The sequence below is a fragment of the Saccostrea cucullata genome, unplaced genomic scaffold (assembly GCF_032062105.1).
Source record: "Saccostrea cucullata isolate Sc308-1 unplaced genomic scaffold, CSIRO_AGI_Scuc_v1 ctg10572, whole genome shotgun sequence".
NCBI classification, from domain to species: Eukaryota; Metazoa; Mollusca; class Bivalvia; order Ostreida; family Ostreidae; genus Saccostrea; species Saccostrea cuccullata.
Genome location: NW_026924281.1, coordinates 3,513 through 23,739, shown reverse-complemented (window position 1 = coordinate 23,739; position 20,227 = coordinate 3,513). Strand labels below are relative to the sequence as shown.

The 20,227-nt window shown below is 31.5% G+C and overlaps 2 protein-coding genes across 4 annotated transcripts; one reads left to right on the top strand and one right to left on the bottom strand.

Moving 5' to 3' along the window:
• Positions 1-2,158: 2,158 nt before the first annotated feature.
• Positions 2,159-3,102, bottom strand: LOC134266125 (multiple epidermal growth factor-like domains protein 10; the record flags this gene model as incomplete). Its single annotated transcript, XM_062748372.1, has 4 exons — positions 2,995-3,102; positions 2,602-2,697; positions 2,308-2,356; positions 2,159-2,214 (listed from the first exon to the last, which is right to left on the bottom strand). Coding segments are annotated over exons 1-4 (307 nt in total), but the record flags the coding sequence as incomplete, so codon positions are not given.
• A 7,957-nt stretch (positions 3,103-11,059) lies between these two features.
• Positions 11,060-17,521, top strand: LOC134266126 (uncharacterized). 3 transcript variants are annotated; one of them, XM_062748374.1, is made up of 6 exons: positions 11,060-11,168; positions 11,603-12,527; positions 15,013-15,175; positions 15,711-15,895; positions 16,694-16,742; positions 17,132-17,521. In XM_062748374.1, the coding sequence occupies exons 1-6, from the start codon at positions 11,166-11,168 to the stop codon at positions 17,199-17,201; spliced, it is 1,395 nt and encodes a 464-aa protein (XP_062604358.1). In that variant the 5' UTR covers positions 11,060-11,165; the 3' UTR covers positions 17,202-17,521. The 3 variants fall into 3 exon arrangements, with proteins under 3 accessions (XP_062604358.1, XP_062604357.1, XP_062604359.1); XM_062748373.1 differs by having other exon boundaries at positions 11,065-11,168; positions 11,603-12,530; positions 17,132-17,517; XM_062748375.1 differs by lacking the exon at positions 11,060-11,168 and having other exon boundaries at positions 11,555-12,530; positions 17,132-17,517.
• Positions 17,522-20,227: the final 2,706 nt, after the last annotated feature.

The window sequence follows — 20,227 nt, the reverse complement described above, 5'->3', positions numbered from 1 at the left end:
TGTTAAATATTTATTTAGAGGGTCGTTCATAAGTAAAGCAACTAATGGTTTTCCATAGAAAAGTATTTTAATATTCCTTTTGATGGTCTATAAGTTCCTTCTTTTCCTCTCCATACACAAAACCTGAAAGAAGTTTGCCTTGGTATTCATAACTTTGTTACAATTCAAAAAAGGCATGCCACTACATAAAGGGATTTTTAGCTAAGATGGCCGCTCAAATAAATATAAAAATGCGAGCAATTATGAGAAACCGTGCATTGGTAGAAAATCCTTAAAAGACATATAGATGGATACGAATCCTTTAATAGTTAAAAAAGTTTGTGCCAATTGACAATCAATCAATTTCATTTTATTTATTTTTTGTCTATTTTTCTTTTTGTGTTCTTTTCAGAGATTGATCGACTGATTAGTTGTATATTTTATTTAAGATGAAAGATATTTGGCTATATAAAGATAATTATGGAAAGGAAACAAGAACTAGAAATAATTAAAGCTAATAAAGGAAAAATAATCTTTATATCATTGCCCCATTTGTTAGATATTTGTGGTCGAACACAACCTATGAAATGCTACATTATTCTTTTAATTTTTTTTTTTACATAGATCCTAAAAAGCAAACATTCTGGTATGTGTATCAAGTTGGTTCCTCAAAATATGTTAAATATGTTTAACAAAAAAACCTTATATTTAAGGGGAATGGGAAAGAAAAACTTTCAAATATTCCCGCTCTGAAAAACTTATTTGAATGCATTTTGTATAGTCATGTTTGATTTGTTTATGAAAAATACCTTTATAAACACTGCACGAATAATATATGAGAGATCACAATGTTCTTTGCATAAAATAAGGATTGTACATGTACAAGCAAACAAAATTATAAATTAAGACATACATATAGTTCTGTATGTATTTAAAACAAATTTAACATGATCGTAATGTTCCTTCAATATTCATGACACGTCCATCTGCCTTTATGGTTTATATTTATTGTTTATACATCCATTAGTTTTTGATTGGGTAAGCCAGTTCTTGGAAGGAATTTATAATAATGTCCTTCACTGCCTTTTAGTGTATCAAACACATGTTTTTCCTCACTCATTACATCATCCATTTTAACTGAAGTTAAATGGTGTTGTGAACATGTTTGCAAGCAGTTTTTCTCATTGACATACAGGCATTCGGAAAAATCTTTAACAACGCTTTGTACGTTTTCTATATTATCTGCAGTATAAATGAAATTGAAAGGAATTAAGACTAAAATGATTTTTTTAGATAATGTGTCACGTATAGATACAATCAATTCTCTTTACAATATACCTAAAAGACCCTTTCACAATTGGCAAGTGAGCACTTTACAACACTTTATAATCGGTAAGTTTTAGCTTCCCACGCTCTCACGCATACGTTGCATCATGTCTTGCATTTGTTGCATGTGTTTTAGTGGTCACATCAAGAGTCACAATTGCCATGCTTTGCCTCATGCCAAGTAATTAGTTGTAGTTGCTGTTTCTCCATACTTTGTTTTAGTAAAAGTGTAAAGCATTATTGGACAAAATAATCAACCACTCAGCATAGTTTTAATTAATAGAACTCTTTAATACAGGAGAAGAAGAAAATAAAATGGAACAGTGCGTTAATAGTTTCCTTATTTAATTGAAGAACACTCGAATGTCTGACATTAAAAAATATAGGAAAGGTTTATTTCTTTTCTAAAATCAAATTTATTTAAAGCCAGAACTATCAAAGTAAGTAAACACAAACAACATACAGCTTTCAATGGAGAGAATTTTTTTCAAAATATGATTCAGGTTGTACAAACGGAGGTTAAAAAGTAATAGACAACAAGATAAAGGTGAAAATATATCAAAAAAGCCTTTTTTTAAACATTGATTTAAATCAATTTCATTTGTACATTCAATGCTTCGAATGATGTCACAAAAAGCATGTAAAAAGGAAATATGTAGAAATCATTAAAACAGCAGTGTTATGATTCGTTATATTAATTTCAAATCTTTGTTAACGGGTTTAAGTAAAATTATCTTAACAATTAATCTTTTTGCATATTAAACATTCTATTAGTTTACACATTCCTTTGCATGATAAAAAATAATTACTCCAAGTTAATTCTTTATCATGAAAGAATACGCAGCAAAATCACCTCTTTCCTGTAGATTTAAATTCTGTGCACCCGCAGGACATTTTCCTATTCCATTTCTTTTGGAAGAGAAAAGACAGATAAGGTTTGAGCTGGCTTAATATTAAATCATTTTTTTCTACATAATGTAAAAAAATTATATCAGTACTCACCTTTTCCGTTTTTCGAAGCAAAAACAGTAGATAACCAGCAATCCAAAGACTACAAAAGTGACAGAAACGACAGTTAACACAGTCAGAACCAGTACGCCACCCCCCGGTTGTACTTGTGTTTTTTTAGTAGAGGTACCACTCATTGTCCATGCAGCTGTTCTCCATTTCCTTGTTGATGTCATTGCGTCGATCGTCACTTTACCTGATTTTAAAAAATCATTTGTTTTTGTTTGTTTTGTGTTTGTCTAATTATTTTTTGAAGAGTTTCTGAAAATTCAAATAAATCCAGAGTACCTGTTTTGTTGAGACAACCTCTTTCAAAATGACATTCTTCTAGTGGACACTCACATTTTGTACCGCATACAAAACCATAGGTACCGTTATCACATACTGTGATAAAGCAAGAAAAAAAACAAGCTGTTTCAGAATGTCTTTCTTATATATTTAAACTTTACATTTATTTCCTTTTCTTATTCATCAAAATTTTAACCAATTTCTTAGTTTTATATGAATGAATAAATACTGGTTTTAAGCAATCGGATATTTAATCATCTGCTAAAATATAATATTTTGACATTTTTTCAAGAAAAATGCTTAAATATTATGATGTTTTTTGCATTATGATGTCAAAGAAGAAATTCAAATCAAAACAATAACTTGAGTGATCATTGTGTAAAACATACATACCTTCATTACAAGTTGCTCCTGTGTAACCATTTTTACATTCACAAAGTTGTGTTTTGTTGTTTCTGATGGAATTTTTCGGACATTCGGATCTTGTCATCATGTCCATTGCACTTCCAATTCGTGAAATAACAGAGTGCTCCTCTTTGAATATTGTTTAAGTGTAACCATTTGATAAAAAGATTCCTTCTGGAAACTTGCCTTTGTCCTTTATTAATACACAATAGAGATTCACTTCGATCGCTGAAATTTTATTTGAGACGGCTTTTAACCCTGCCATTAGCAAGAAGTTAACATATCTATCAATATAACTTTAAAAACTGATTTCGAATCAATATCAAGATTGTTTTCCGTAAGTTTATGAAATTAAGCTGTTAATAATATGGTAAAAACTTAAAGTAAAAAATGACAAATTCTTTGTTTTGGAAGTGACTGACATCATTAAACTGTTGTTAAGATAAAATCAAACATCTACCTGGAAACAAGCATATGTAAATAAAAAAAATATCGCTACAAAACGATAAATTTCAACTACCATTAAACAGTATTCCTCTCCCCTAAGCACGGATTTTTTTATCCGAAGAAAAACACAAAATGACTTTGTTTCCTGAAACGTATAATGCTTTTAGCTGTAATTTTATTGAATCCAAACAAACAGGAAAATACAACTGGAGATATATAACCGTGTTAACGTGCATTTTAAGTACCAACACAGCTGAAAATAATGACCTAAGAATTAAGAGGATTTAAAGTATTTTCATTTATTTCTCTCAAAAACCATAATCATGGTACAAGAGGTACATATATACATATTTACAATAATTATGGGCGAGCAGAAATTACAGGAGGACAGACAGTGTCAAAAATTTTGGTGATAAATATACACAATTTTCGTAAGAATGCTGGATCAGTACTTTGTCATTAAATTACAGAATTTTGAAATATTTGGTTGTTCATAGTATTTCTGCAACAAAAATATTTTTGGATACTACATAATGCATTACATTCCAGTAAATAATGAAATTCGTCTCTTATCTGATTATTATTACATTGGACATTATTAAATTGAACACTCTTTCATTTCTTTCAACATTATTCCATCTACCCATCTCTATTGGAAGACAATGGTTACTTGTTCTGAATTTTGAAAAGATATTTCTAAATTTTCTTGGTAAAATAGTTAAGTATTTTCACATTCAATCTGGAATTATTCATATCACTATACCATTTCTGTAAAAACTGGTCTTTGGGCTTTTGGTTTATTGCAGTTGCAATCCATTTAACGCTACAGAAATTTTGATTCGTCCAAATATTATAGAGCCCCGTTATATTAAGAATATTCTGTATGAAAGATATCCATGGATTACAAATACCATTATTGGTGTATTTATTACAAAGATGTAAATAAATAATTCTCTACAGATCTTATTCCCATTTCCATGTATCAGTTTTCCCCAAAAAGATATCATTCTTGTATAAATGCTCACATACATCGGGTAAGTTTAAAATGTATTTCAAAAATCTAAATGTAGAAGTTCAATAATATCAATATTTTTAAATCCCCATATTTTACATCCATATAACAAAACAGAACAACAACTTTATCAAACAGATCTAGCTGAAAGTCCAAAGATAGACTATATAAACGATTTTTTTCTTATAATGCCGTACATTGCCTTTCGTGCTTGATTATACAGGTGTTTCTTGGCCTTTGAAAATGACGCTGATCTTGAAAATAAAATACCTAGGTAATTGAAATCTTTTACAAATTCTAAAAACATCGTCCTTGTATTTAAATGTATGCTTAGGTGATGGTACTTTTGATAAAAATGACAATTTTTGCTTTCTTAACATTAACATGGAGTTTCCATGTTTTGCAATATACAGAAAATTCATTTAATGCATGTTGTAAATCAATTGCGGTTTCAGACAAAATAACCGTATCATCAGCATAAAATAATATAAACAGTTTGATAAAAATGGTTAGGTCATCTTCAATCTCTTGAGAAAAATTCTCTAAACCGTTAACATGAGAGAACATTTTTCTTGAAGCGAATTGCTTTACTGAATTAGTTTAATTGATTTGGTATTATATGGTACATCATTTTCATAATAACATATCATAATTGATTACAGTATCGGATGTCAACAAAATAACCGTCACATACATCTAAATTTTAAAGATATGTACCTCAAGCTGTCAACTATTATTTTGCATAGAAACCGTTCATACCATTTTAGTTTACAATTTCATCATTTTTGGACTGATCCAAAAATAATGATTTTAAATACAATCATTCATAATGTCAGTGCAAATGACAAGGCAATAGATTTCACAAATTTCAACTGGCATTTTGAAACCAGAATTTTATGTCTATGAACCATACTTGCAAGTACCTTCGATGGTTGGGTTACCAGAATTATGGGACTAGAAATTAAAATAATAAATGGGGCTTATAAGAATACTTAGAACAGTGAAATGCCTAGATAAAGCAGGTGTAACCCATCGCAAAACAGTCTCGTTTGGCATTGTCATTTTGATACTGGGGTGCCAAACTTAGATACTTTATCCTTTATGGCATGTAAGTTACTTAAGGGAGCCATAGAAATATTGATGCATTTTTCTACTGAGGTTAACATGCAGGATAGTGTAAAATATGAAGACAAAAAACAGTAAAAAGATCAGTCCATTGAAACAATAAACATTTTGAACAGAGCAAACATGAACCTCTCAAAACATTGGAGGATCATGTGCCTCATAATAGTATGCAACCCTCCTATCCGCAGGTCACACACGCTGTTTACTCCTTGTCATGATTAGAAAAACACAGACCTATTTTTGTATTCATATGAAGCAGAATTTGTGCTAAATATGGTGTGTGAAAAGAAGAAATCACTTGCTGTGGCCTCAACTCGACATTTAGATACTGTAGACGTACTTTTTTCCACGGGGTCATAATTCCGCGGAATCTCAATTTCTGTTTAATCCGCGGGTACAAAATTACGCGGATTTTCTAGATTGTCACTATATATGCCTTACATTTATATTAAGTACGCTTGGACAAATTTCCGCTGAAAAATTGTGAGCGCGTACATAGCGTAAATTAATACCACGCGGAAAAAAGTACTTCTACAGTATATCGACGATATATCAACTACGTATTGTTAATTAACAATGGTGCCATGGAGGAGTGAGCATCCCCTGCTGACAGACCACATCCGCCGTGTGTTCCTTGTCATGATCGGGAAATAATGGAAAAATCCGTCGTCAATTCAGTGTTTAAATAATGGACTAACAATAAGTATGAAAAAGGTCAGACAGCATTGGACTCCATGATAAACTATATTTCCTGACAAGGCCATGGTATCGACCAAAGAACTAACGAAATAATGACTTTAAACGAGACTGCTGATATTCTTGTTTCATCAACTTGTTTGTCAATAATTTACCTCGTTTTAGAAATTGTTCATACGTAGAGCATGCTCTTGCGTATCGAATCAACTGAGATATATAAACGCCAAATGCATGTGATGAAGGTATTTTGCTGCATAAGTAAGGGAAGCTGACGATAGAAAAGTTAAAGTCATCACGTTTATCATAGAGTTGGTTGTTATTAGATTACCATTGATGTCTTTTTCAAGTATAATATCCAAGTATGAATCAGATGTCTCAGACTTTGTGGTATCTTTTATCTCAAGCTCACCAGGATATATCGTATCGACAAAGGAATGGAAATTACCATTGTTAATTAACAATACATCGTCGATATACTAGTATCTAAATGTTGAGTTGAAGGCCAAAGCAAGTGTTTTTCTTCTTTTCACGCATAAGATCAACCAAATCCTTTTCTCCGAGAACTTTTCTAGCCTTGTTATTTCTTTCTTAAATATTTCGGTCGTAGAAGAGGGATATTTTAAATATTATTCTTTAACTAAAAAAAACGTTATGTAATAAGTTTCCATTTTAGATAAATGTTATGTTCTTAACATTATATAAATTATCCTTAGAATGCTGGAGCACTACCACGTTCTAAAAAAAAGTCCTGGTGATTTTTAATTGACGGATAGTGAAGCCGCTCTTTTATTATTTTTGATACATTGAAATATTAATTTACAAGTTCGCGATAATATTTTCAGAAAAATTAAATAACAACGATTTATGTGATTAAAAACTGAATCATTTTCAGCTCAGAAATAAGGGCATTTATTTTATTACTGGTTTCTTCCATTCAAATGTTGTGTTCGACTTTCATTACAACTACTTATTGTCGTGTTCTAATTTTAAATTTACTGAATGAAAATATATTCAAATTTCCGAACATGATAACTACTATAATATCTCATCTTAAAATGATATGCTGTATAATAAAAGCTTTATATATACGTCAATTCCAACAAGTCCAGGCTTTTGGACATCGTTAGGGTCTGCTTTTTAAATGACCTTGGAACTCGATAAATTTCTTACCTTGTCATTGGTCGTTTGTATAATCATTTTGTTAAATATATATATTGATTGTACACATAAGTATTCTGAAGTTACCATGAAAAAGATGATGCTTAAGTTTTGACAATATTTGACAATATCTATGTCGTTTTAGGAGACCAGATCTTTCAACAGTCTATTAGAATTCAATTCTGCATGAGCTGTCCCCGTTATTAGCAGACCTACCATATTTTGTATCAACATTGCACCTGATCCCACCTCTGATGTTTTTAATTTTGCTCTGCTCCTATTTTGTATTGTTTTACGGACTTTTGATCTTGAGTACACATTGTTTTCTTCATCTGCTCCATATATTTCAAAAAGCAGAATTTGTTCTTGAAAAGATAGAAGTGAAAAGAAGAGAACACTTTCGATGACCTTCAACTCGACATATAGATATATCACCAACGTACTATCAATAAAATATATTACTTCTATTCTTAAGTCGACGATACATCCCGGTAAGCTTGAATTAAAACAGCACGGATTCTGATAAATCTGTTGTATGTTTGAATATTTTACCAGAAAAAGGCGTTAATTGTAATCTAATAACAAAGCTTTTTTATAAACGTGATGACTTACTTTTCATTCGTCAACTTCATTACTTATACAGCAGTCATCACCTCCAAACGGGGGTTGCATCTTTCAGTTAATCCGATACCGAAGAGCAAGCTCCACGTATGAACAATTTCAAGATCGAGGTGAGTTAATGACAAACAAGTTGATGAAACAAGAATATATGCAGTCTCCTTTGAAGACATAATTTTGTAAGATCTATGGCCAATAAAATGACCTTGTCAGGAAATACAATCTTTCATTAAGTCAAATGATGACTTACATTTTTTAATACAAAATGTTAGGCCATTATACATGCATATTTTGACGATTTTCTCCGTTATTTTCCCAATCAAGAGAAGGAGCACACGGCGGATGTGACCAGTTAGCAGGGGATGCTCACTCCTTCATGGCTTGTACCATAGCTAAACATCTATACACCAGATTTTCTTTGTTCGAAACCATGGAGATTTTGAGCAAACCAACACTTTTCTGTGATCAATATATATCCCACTAATTTCAAACTCCGCTTTCTTGCGATCTAGTAAACTAAACATTTTATAATGAATATTCAGCATTTATTGTATTTATCGAATATAACTCAAAAAAAAAATACAAAAATAAACACACATACCATTGCGCACACACCCGCTCTCTGAAAATAAAATATCTTTGAGATATTTCACATAAGACAAGTACAAAAGTAAGTTTTCTCTCTCTCTCTCTCTCTCTCTCTCTCTCTCTCTCTCTCTCTCTCTCTCTCTCTCTCTCCAAACAGCTTACAGCTGTAAAATAAGAATTCAGAAAAGATTTTGAAGTATGATTCCCTAATATGTTCTTTTTCCACAGAATTTTTTCGTCTTTTTCGGACAGGAGTTCCGCTTGCTGTTTCAGAATTCCGTCTCCCTGAGCAGTAAGCTCAGACATTTTCGCGCTAAGCGCTCCTCGAAATCCTTGAAAATTGAAATTGAGATTTTTTCATCCAAAAAGTTTAAATGGTTTCCATTTTCTCGAAGATACCTCAGGACACCCACGCACAACTAATACAAAGATCTTGATGGGTACTGAGCACCATCTTTACGCCTCGTCTCAATCACAAACCTTGTCATCATGTCATTCATTTCAGTTTCATTAGTTAATAGAGTCAATTCAGACATGAACACTCCAGTAATTTGGATTCGGTTTTTTCTCCATTCCTGAAATCTTCTAACATTCCATTTTGTGTTTTTCCGAGTGTTTTTGCTTTCATAGGACTTCTTAAAATTAATTGTCTATTTCCTCCTCTTCGACAGGGATGCAAAACGTTTGTTTTCTTGGATATCGGCAGGAATTATTTCATCATAGAAAAATCACCAAAATCAGCAGGTTCGACTCTATACAATTCAACTGTTTGGGTTAGCGACAATTTGTTTAGGGATTCTTCGACCTCTTATTATCTGGGGCTTGAGAAATCGCTTAATCCATGCGTCTTCCTCCATGCTGATACCCGAACAGACCACTCGAACACGTGCCTCTTCGTGTGATATATCTTGTTTGGTCAAGATTGCATAAAAGTATAGTCCCCTAAATTTACTCATAGCATTTCATTTATCAAAAAGTCAATGACTATAATCTTTTGTTACAATTATTTTTTTTAATTAAATACAGTGTATATATCGATAGTATATTAGGGTATGATTTTAATCACATTAATATTTTAACACTGTTTATCTAACTATACATTTCTCAGTCGATGTTTTGCACGCTTGATTAAGCAGAGTAACTCTAAATCTATTTTAGTATCTACGTATACAGGTTGTAGCTATGGTACAAGTGAGTTACCATTATGTTTTTTCTATTGGTTTGCTATAGATACCCGATGACATTTTGAAACATCCACTAGGAACGTTGCTCCCCATGACTGTTTCAAAATGTTATCGGGTACATGTATCTATAGCAAGCCAATAGAAAAACATACGGTAACTATTACACCTGCTACCAGCTCTGATGGTTTAGAGGTTCGTGTGTGCTTTGCTCCTGATGTGTACTGTTAAATGGACTCTTGAACTTTAATACTGTTCGTTAACTCCATAGATTCCATTTCAGTAAGACGGTTCCGCTGAAAAAAGGAAACAAACTTGTGTTAAAATAGTGAAAATATCAGTTAATTAAGACTTAATTGATTGGTCTTTTCCATGTTAAACCCCTGCTGCGACAAGAAACCTCGGTTAAAACAGTCTCACCCTATGAACGGGTCTCCAAATCCCACCTAGCCCAGATGTATGTATAGATGTACTTCTTACATTACGACTTTCAGTAAATGTACCAACCACTGCACTACGCAGGCGTCGATAGCAGATAATTCCATTTCATAGCAAAACTTCTCAAAATTAATTAAAATTTCTTTACAAAATGCTCATAATTATCCTTAAACATATTCACTAATAAGTTAAATGTAAAAAAAAAATTAGTCTCCCAACACTGAAAGAGACATTGATTTTGTTATGGTTGCCTCTCTTGTCTCTCAGAATAATGTTCTATCTCTAGAAATCTTCATAGGAAATGAAAAAAAATCTTGAATGTTCTTTACTTAAGATGTGTCATGATCATGCATCAAGTTCATGCTGGAAGGTCAACGTCAATTTACAATGGGCAAGTGAAATGATGCCGGGAGCCTAGAATGTATCATCCTTCCATATATTACACATGCGAAGTTTCTTTCGTTTTTTAAACAAATACATAATTTTTTTATTTTGATCATTTGGCTTATCATATAACTGTTAATTCAAATGTTAGTTTTTCTTGTTGTTCATAATGTTTAATTTGTTTTAATCGACATGATCATAAAGACGCTTAAAATGGTTATATACATCAAAAATAAAAACAAAACAAAAAAATAGTTGAAAATACTCTTCTGAAACATGATCATTGCTTGCTCTCTTGTTACATTTATAAAGTAGACATAAGTACTCATGATTTGTAAAATACATCGTCTGATACTTGAACTTATACAAGTGGGTTTTTCTATATAAAATATGTCCTCATTTAAAGTATCCAGACATCCACCAAACAAACTTCCTGTTTCTAGCAATGATTGACCTGAAAACTTTGATGTTTTTGTAATTTAAAGGATTTTGAATTTAATTGTTCTTCATAAATGGTAAAAATTTACTGCAATTAGTACTTTATGCTAATTGTAGTAAATTTTCGTATCGAAAAATCTTGATAATTTTTCTTAAATCAATTGAACATTTCTATAATTTATTTTCATCATAAATAATCTGCTCTTACGAAGATATGAAACTCATCTGGACTTAATGTAATAGGGAGAATTCAGAAATTCATCAAAATTCACTCAACCAACTGCCAAATACTCTTTCCGTTTTAATTTCATTCAGTAACCATGGAATTCTTCTAATCTTTTCATTATCATGGAAGGATATTTTCTTTTTAATGTTTCTTTTTATTATTATTGTGATTTTGTTTTTAAATGATTGACAAATGTTAAATGATGACAATCATAAACAAATATGCTATAATTGCAAATACAAATAATAATTCACATTTTCTTTACATTTTATTATTTTCAGTAAGCTAACGATGGCTAACGTTTGCAAGGCTCAAGACGTAGTGAGATGTCAGATGTGTTGTAGCAACGGAGAATTTCGTTGTCATTCCTGTTCCATTATTCTTTGCGAGTCTTGTGTGGGAAAACATATGTCTAGTACAGTGAACAAACTTCATGATGTGGCATCTTTAATCTTTAAGAAGGACGATCAGCCAACATTTCCAGTGTGTTTTGTTCATGGTCATCAGAAATGTGAAATGTTCTGCTCAAATTGTGACGTGTCAGTTTGCAGTAAATGTATAACATCTGGTAATCACAAGTCACATGATGTTAAAGATTTTCTAGAATGTGTAACTGAACGGCAATCTATGATAAAAAGAGCAAAGCATGATGTTACAGACACAGTCATTCCAACGTTTGAAAAAATGAAAGATCGAGTTGACAAAAAGTTAAATTGTCTTGATGACGAATTTGATAACATTGAAGAAAAGATAAACGATAACGGGCGCAAGTGGCATAAACTGGTTGATAGTGTTGTCAAAGACAATATTGAAGATGCAAGAAAAATGAAACGGTTCATGCAAAAATGTCTTATGAGTAAAAAAGTAGATCTCCAGAACGTGCTTAAAAATCTGGAAGATTTCCTCAGAGGAATAGACGATATATTAATGTCAACTGATGCCCTTGAAGTCCTTCATCTTAATGTTGATATTCAACATTTACTTGAAAATGTATCAAAAATCCAAATTAGAAAGCCTATATTTTCTGGCAAAATAATTTCAGAGGACGAGTTGAAACAGAACTTTGGCGCGGTATCCTCTCCCATTCAAACAACTTTTGACTTTGCTGTCAGGTGTACTGATCCGGATGCACGTCGTTCAAAGTCATTCTGCGACAGTAAAGATGATGAAACATCTTCATCACGCAGAGAAAGACAAACAGAGAATGAACGTGGTAACATTTTCTCAGTAACATCTAACACTATAGAGCCATAATTTCATCATCTTAATTACATTGCATGTGTTTGTTAATCTGATAATATCCCATGTCTTTATTTTATTTTTTGTTAATCTGCGACATCACTTTTGTAATATTATTTGATTCAATCAAACATCTTCATAAATATAAAATACATGGTGACTGTCTTGAAATATAAGCGATAATTGGGCAAGGGTAAGAAACCGTGATAGAGGGCGAGGCTTGCAGTATACGTGACGTCACAATGCTTTTAGAACGTCGGAATACATGTACGAGGCTTTATTAGGGCAGTGATCTACGAAAGCCCAGAAGGCTCATTCGAGATTCAAGTTTCGAAATACGAGATTCAAAATTCGAGATTCGAAATTCGAGTTTCGAGATTCAAGATCCAGATTAACCAATCAAAAGGCTCATTCGAGATTCGAGGTTCGAAATACGAGATTCGAAATTCGAGTTTCGAGATTCAAAATCCAGATTAACTAATCAAATACGGGTTCAACATTTGATTACTTCCCTTTATTATGTTTTATCTATCAATAAATTGTTTAATATATTTATAACAAATGAGTCATTTGATTAAATTACAATACAAGAAAGAGTGTTATATATATTAACAGGAAAGTTAAATAATCATTTGATTTTTGGTCAGCAAGATATACTTCAATTTATATTATGACTTCTTAAATATTAAATAGAATACATATATCAGGAATATATATATATATTTGCATTGTCTACTGTATATAAAGGGTTGCTGACATAATAATACAGTTATAAATAGTGCCTAAAGATTAACAAAATCCCCACCACTACCGACAACACCTGCCAATTTTTCCCGACACTGAAAATGTTACTTTAAAAATTTGAAAGGCAAGGTAGCCTTGATAAATAAAAACCGCGCTCGTTTTCCTAATAGAGGGAATGCATTAAAATAAAGTTTTCAATTACTTATCTTCATCTAAGGCTTTGATTTCTTGAACTAATTAACAATTATATATACAATACAGATTGCAAATATGAATTAGAATAAATGCAGCATTCATTTTATCTGATATCAAACAGTAAATTAGTCTAAATTAGCTGCAGAACTAAAGCGTTATGATTTTATATTTTAGTCTCTGACCATAGCGTTATGGTCAAAGACTAAAATATACTCGGTTTTTATTTATCAAGGCTACAAGGATTTTGTTAATCTTTAGTCACTATTTATAACTTTATTTTTATGTCAACAATCCTTTATATATAGTAGACAATGCAAAAATATATATATTCCTGATTATGTATTCTATTTAATATTTAAGAAGTCATAATATAAATTGAAGTATATCTTGCTGACCAAAAATCAAATGATTTTTTTAACTTTCTTTCTAATATATATAACACTCTTTCTTGCATGGTAATTTATTCAAATGACTCATTTGTTATAAATATATTAAACGATTTATTGATAGATTAAACATAATAAAGGGGAGTAATCAATGTTGAACCCGCATTTGATTGGTTAATCTGGATTTTGAATCTCGAAATTCGAATTTCGAATCTCGAATTTCGAACCTCGAATCTCGAATGAGCCTTTTGATTGGTTAATCTGGATCTTGAATCTCGAAACTCGAATTTCGAATCTCGAATTTTGAATCTCGTATTTCGAAACTTGAATCTCGAATGAGCCTTCTGGGCTTTCGTAGTGATCGAATAAAGCTTGGTTTATTAGGTTACCTTTATTAGGTTAATGCAAGGAGTAGTTGCAGGATAAATAATATTTTGTCACAATACAACGCATGTCGGCACAAGAATGCTAACGTCAGAAAGAAAGTGTTTTTAGAAATTCTGCATTTTTTTTCTCTAGAATATAAAAAAAATACGATTGATGCATTAAGTCAAATGCTTACTGAGTTTTTCCGTTATTTACCGATGGTAACAAGGAACACATTATATTGCATGTGTGACCGGTCGGATGGGAATTCTTACTCCTCCATGACATCTGATCCCACCTCTCATGTTTTGAAGGTCTGTGTTAGGTCTGCTTTTGATATGTATTGTTTAAATGGATTTTTGAGCTTGACTACTGTTCTTTATCTCCATATATTTCTGACACAATTTCTACAATTAATTGAAAAAGTAAAGGTTTTGTGGGACATCTTTCGTACTATAATTCTTTAGGGGTTTTTTGCAAAGTTTTCTTTTTGATTATTCTCGGATGTTTGGGATGACGGCTTTCTTCCTCTGATTTTGAAAGTAACTGACGCACAGTTGGTGTTTGAAACTGAATGATTGGACAGTAAGGTATCATTAGATTTTTAAAAAGATATAATTTCGAGGACACATTTTTCATCTATTACAATTTTTATTCGAATGTATCAGTTTTGTGTTTTATAAATGTAAAATCAATAATGTAACAGACACCCTCCAAACGGTCAAAGGTTTACGATTGGCACATTTTTTTCTGTTTTCATTGAAGAATCAATGGAGTCCGCAAGACTAGAGAGGTTGCGAGGTAGAAATAAGGAAACGACAGGAAGCTGCAAATTGGGAATTCGATCGAGATTGTCAGATTCCAACCTGTACAGAAAAAACACAAGACAAGCCAGAGCAGAAAGCAGGTTCTCAGTGTGCGAATTCAGGTTTGTTTTTGTTATCTGAGAAAATGAAGCATTAATAAAAATTTATTTTATTTTTTTTTTTCAAAAAGAAAAAACATTTCTCTAAGTTTTCTTACTTTATGATCATAACAGAACATTTTGTCTAAACAGATAGATATAGGCATGTCTTCTACATAATCCAATTATATTTTATAAAATAAAACATGTTACATTTAAATTTTAAAAAAAAAAACATCCATCCACTAATTTCTTGTCAAGTTAAATATGCATCCATAGATTAAATTATACATACTGATACTGATATATAAAGAAGTTAGAATATGTCTATTTCTTTTATCATAATTTTTAAGCTTCTGCATTTTTTTTTTTTTGACAATTTTATGTTGTGCAGATGTTCCCTCGATATTAGACATTTTACTCGATTCTTACTAAAAAAAATTAAATAAAAAATTATTCAGCAAGCATCCATTAAGCATTCGACATATTTATCGAATTTGTGATTTCTCGAATCCTATTATAAAGCTCGAATATCCAACAACCTATTTTATTGTTACAGCGAATCTACCTTTCACATCGAGGGCGTTAAACCTCTTTTCCCGGTATCTCCATCTATGATACGCCTTGAGGATATGGTAGAATTTGAAAGATACAATGGTCTTCGAAGCAATGGCATTGTCAAATATGTTGGCAGATTAAAAGATCGGGATGGAATCTACATTGGAGTAGAGCTTGACACTGAAGGTAATCGCAGCATTTCATTTTTATCATACATATACTTTCTAAGAAACGCTTGGACCCATTGTCATCTTCTTCTGCCCATTCATATGTCGCTCTTTTCTCACCCTAAATCTAGTCTTTCTTTTGAAGCAGTAGACAGCTCTTTTGGACAGTCCTTGGTGCCTTATATGCGCTATAAGATTTTGAAAATTTCAGCAATGGGGCAAAATGGGGGTAACAACGTTTTCACTAAAACACTGTTCCATGTACGCCTCTTACTTCTTCCGCAGTGTCATATTTTGGAATATTTTTGATGTGCATTTATGTTTTTAAATTTCTTTAGAGGCCTTAAAAAAGCTGGGTTTTCTCTATCCAAACCTGGTTTCTTAATCTTCTCTCACATTTTTTATAGTAGCCGATTCAAAATTTGAAATACGATTGGTATTGCTCTCTAGATTTGAAGTAATCTTTTTGAAATCTCATTTCCAAACAGGGATCCTGATTCCTTGAACTCTTCTTACTTGTTTTACACTTATCCATTCGTATTCTGGAATATGATTAAGTGTTTATAGATGTGCAATAAGATAACTTCTCTTTTCTACCTATTTTGGGGTAATAAATTTTCTGTTTTACAAAAGCCTAGTTCAATGTTCATATTTTAGAATATAAATATAAATTATTTCATGTGAAATTCTTTATCGTTTTATATATCTATAATTCTATTTTAATTAGCAACTTAATTACCAAAATTAAGATTAAAATAGGAAAGATATAACATGTTTTTCATATTATTAAATGGACATTTGAATTGATATTTTACAGGTGATGGAAAACATGATGAAATGATTGAGGGAGTTCGATATTTTAAATGGTAAATTGAGTAAATTACATATTAATCTGCTCTCACGACTTTCACTCATTCAAATCTAACTACTTGAAATCTAAAAAATGTAAGATGAATTTTAAGAATGCGTCATATATACCATGAAGCTTAATGTTGAAAAGCTATATATATACACGAATTCATTTATTTATTTAGTTAGTTTGGTATACACCTGAGCCTCGTTAATCCGGACGCCAATAATTTGGACGCTTCACATTCCCGAATTTATATTTATTTTTATATACTTACAGTCGTTAAGACGCTTAATAAAGAATCTGGTATTTGTTCGGGAAATTAGGCGTCAAGGCTAAAAAGGCTCTAGATTAATGTCTTCAAAAACTCACAAATGATTGGGTTATTTTTCCTTTTCCTTTTAGCAAACCCTGTAGAGGGATGTTTATCAAGTTCGACAAGGTGATCAATGTGGGGAAGAAAATCGAAAAATGATAGTGAATGCAAGCATTGAGCGCTGAAGCTTTAATCAACAAGGAGTAAATCTTACAAAAAAATATTTTTTAATGATTGACAATCGTTTTAAAAGATGTTGTTTTGAAAAGAACGAGGGTGCTTTTAATTGGTATTCACAGGAATTTGGGCGTACTTGAAAATTGAAAATTTTATCGGCATGTTACATGTATATGAAATTTAAAAAAATTATTTATCGGGTTCCTGTGCAGCAGGAAAGGAAAATATTTTTCCGAAAGTGATCTTGATTTGTTAAAAAATAACCTTAAAAGATGACTAAATCAGACATTTGGTACAAAATGGTACATTTTTAACACATTTTTCTAAATTTTTTTTTCTATCTCTGGGTCTTCTAGCCATGATTTTGAAACGTTATTTGTGTATTTTTAATTCTAAGAAACGAATATTAATTTGTAAAAAAAAAAAATTGAGAGAAGACCCAGAGACCATTAAAAATGAATGTTTTCCAAAAAAAAAATCAATTCTGTAAATGTGGTACTATTTTGTCCTTTTAAAATCACATGCATGTATATATTTGTAGCAGTGATTGCTCAGTAATATGGGCTGCAGTTGACTGTTCATTGCGCTCGAAGCGAAAAGTTTTTGGTTCGAGCCTTGCATGGGGCGTTAATTTTTTTTCTTCCTGCAAAAAAAAGATTATTTTGTAAGTTTCATTTTATGTACTGACGTATGAAAATTTTGAATTAGATAAATTTAAGTTCAGTTTTGTTCTAGAGCGAAATCAATTCCAATCTTCCGTTCTTCTTAAACTTTGATGTACATGTACAGTTATCATATGTCTTTAATCTTAGAGGTGTTTTTTGTGAAACATTGCTATGTTATTGTACCTTCTATGAAAAACGGCAATAAATGTTATAATCTGACAAGGCTTTTCAAACTAAATGAAAAAAAAAATCCTATGGTTGTTTGTTACATCTGACCAGCTATGGTCAGACAACCAAATCACTGACATTTAAACCATAAATATTTCTGCAAACGATTCCTGTGACGGTGTCATTTTTCCTAGTTGGCTAAAGTATCCATCCTAAATACTTGTAACTGAGTTGCATTTATTCATTATGCTGGTATTCTACTCTATTTCATCAACCTAGTTTTTTCTGCAAATCAAAAAACTGTCTACTCAACCTTATCCAGTTTTTAAAATGAAAATTACTTATTTTTATCAGTGAAAAAAATTGAAAAGCAAAGTGTCTAGAATATGGAAAATATGCAAAATGTAATTTATCAGTCTCTATTTTTAAGTGAAATTGCAAACATACTTAAACAAGAGCGTAAGTTATGATTGCAGAAATATTCATCGTACTTAGACATTAGTTGTAGTGTTGAAAGGAAGAAACATGCTAAAATTCTGATAAAATCCTCAAGATTCAGATAAAATCTTATTTCCTTATTCTACACTTGTATGATGTATATATAGAAACATTAAGGAAAATGTTACTTAGATGTCATAAAGATTTCTTGAAAGTATGTCAAAATTTTAACCACTTTGTGTTTGAGCAATGTGCATATCGAATAAAAGCTTGTTTGAACATTTGAAGGAAACATCTAATCAGTGAAAATTAGGTCAGGTCAAACACCAACTCCCGAAAACTCCTGATATTGAATCAAATGGCAAGGGGGAGTGTGACAAATATAGTGACAGCGATATTATATCACGAAGTTTTAACCGTATTACTTGAATACATTTTTTTGTGTGCATTGTGTTTTGATACGACCCCCGAATGCTGTCAGAGGATGAGTATTGCCGCATACGTTAATTTCTTTGCTTTTCGAGATTTTAATGTTGTTATGATGTTAAATTAATTGTTATCTATCGCTTCCTATATTGTATACATGATCACATAATTGAAACGGTGTTTGTTTAGCGATTATTTGATAAATTGTTACCTGGTATGTTTTCTCTTTCGCCGCATGGTTTGTTATTCCGGAAGTGCGGTTTCCCAGAATGCATTTTTCTTAAAATGTTAAAAGTTGTAAGCGGCCATTTATTTAATTAATTGTATGTTAATCTTCTTTGATTATTACGAAAGTTATTTTGTTTATAAAGTAGTTATAATAATTTACCTGTTTCTATTTTATGGTGAAACATGTACACAACTTTTTTGTAGTCGTGGGAATAAGGTTATCGCGTATCGCCTGTGATTGGTTGATGATCAGGTGCGCGATGTTTCTGATTGGTTATCGTATTTTACGTCATTTCGTAGTATTTCATGACGTATATACAGTAAGAACGAGAGTTGCAGACAGTAGAGTAGATTAGAGACAGCAGATTACACCACTGTATCAAGGTGTGTGTTTAATATTTAGTTCTTTGGGTTAAATAATTTGATAGTATTAAGTGGTGTGGGGGAAAACTTTATTCAGAGATTGAATACTATTTATTTACCCGTATATTACTGGTGTAGATTTTCATGATTACTGGTTCATTACCAGTTTAGGATTAAACTTAGGATTTTAATAGGTCTAAGAGAGTTAGACTTGCACATGAAATATTTAATTACTGGATAAGACTCCAGTTATAGAGGTTTTTATGAATTTGTGAAACACCAGAGATTTTGTGAAATGTTGAACAGTATTGTTTTGTTTCTGTGTCCTGTAAAATAAATTTATAAACTTTCAATGGAGTTCTTGACTTGTTGAAGACAGTCCAGTTAGCGCATCCGCACGTTACAATTTTGTCATCCACGGCGGGATCTGTAAAATTTACAGATCCAGTGATTGAATTCTGTACCTCTAAAAAAAACGTTTTTCATGTACCTGTAATTTACAGGTTATTTAAAAGAAAAAAAAAACATTTGGTATACAATACTGTTTACTTGCATTATCTTGGTGTTTTATGTACAAGTTATTTTACTTGTTTACAAAGTAACTTTATGTCATGGGTTCTAAGAGAAAAGCTCGTAGTCGAGCGGCAAGAAGAAGTCGAGATATGGAATCTCCTATAAGCAGACACATTGAAGAGGATGTGCTGGTGGGTAGAGACTACA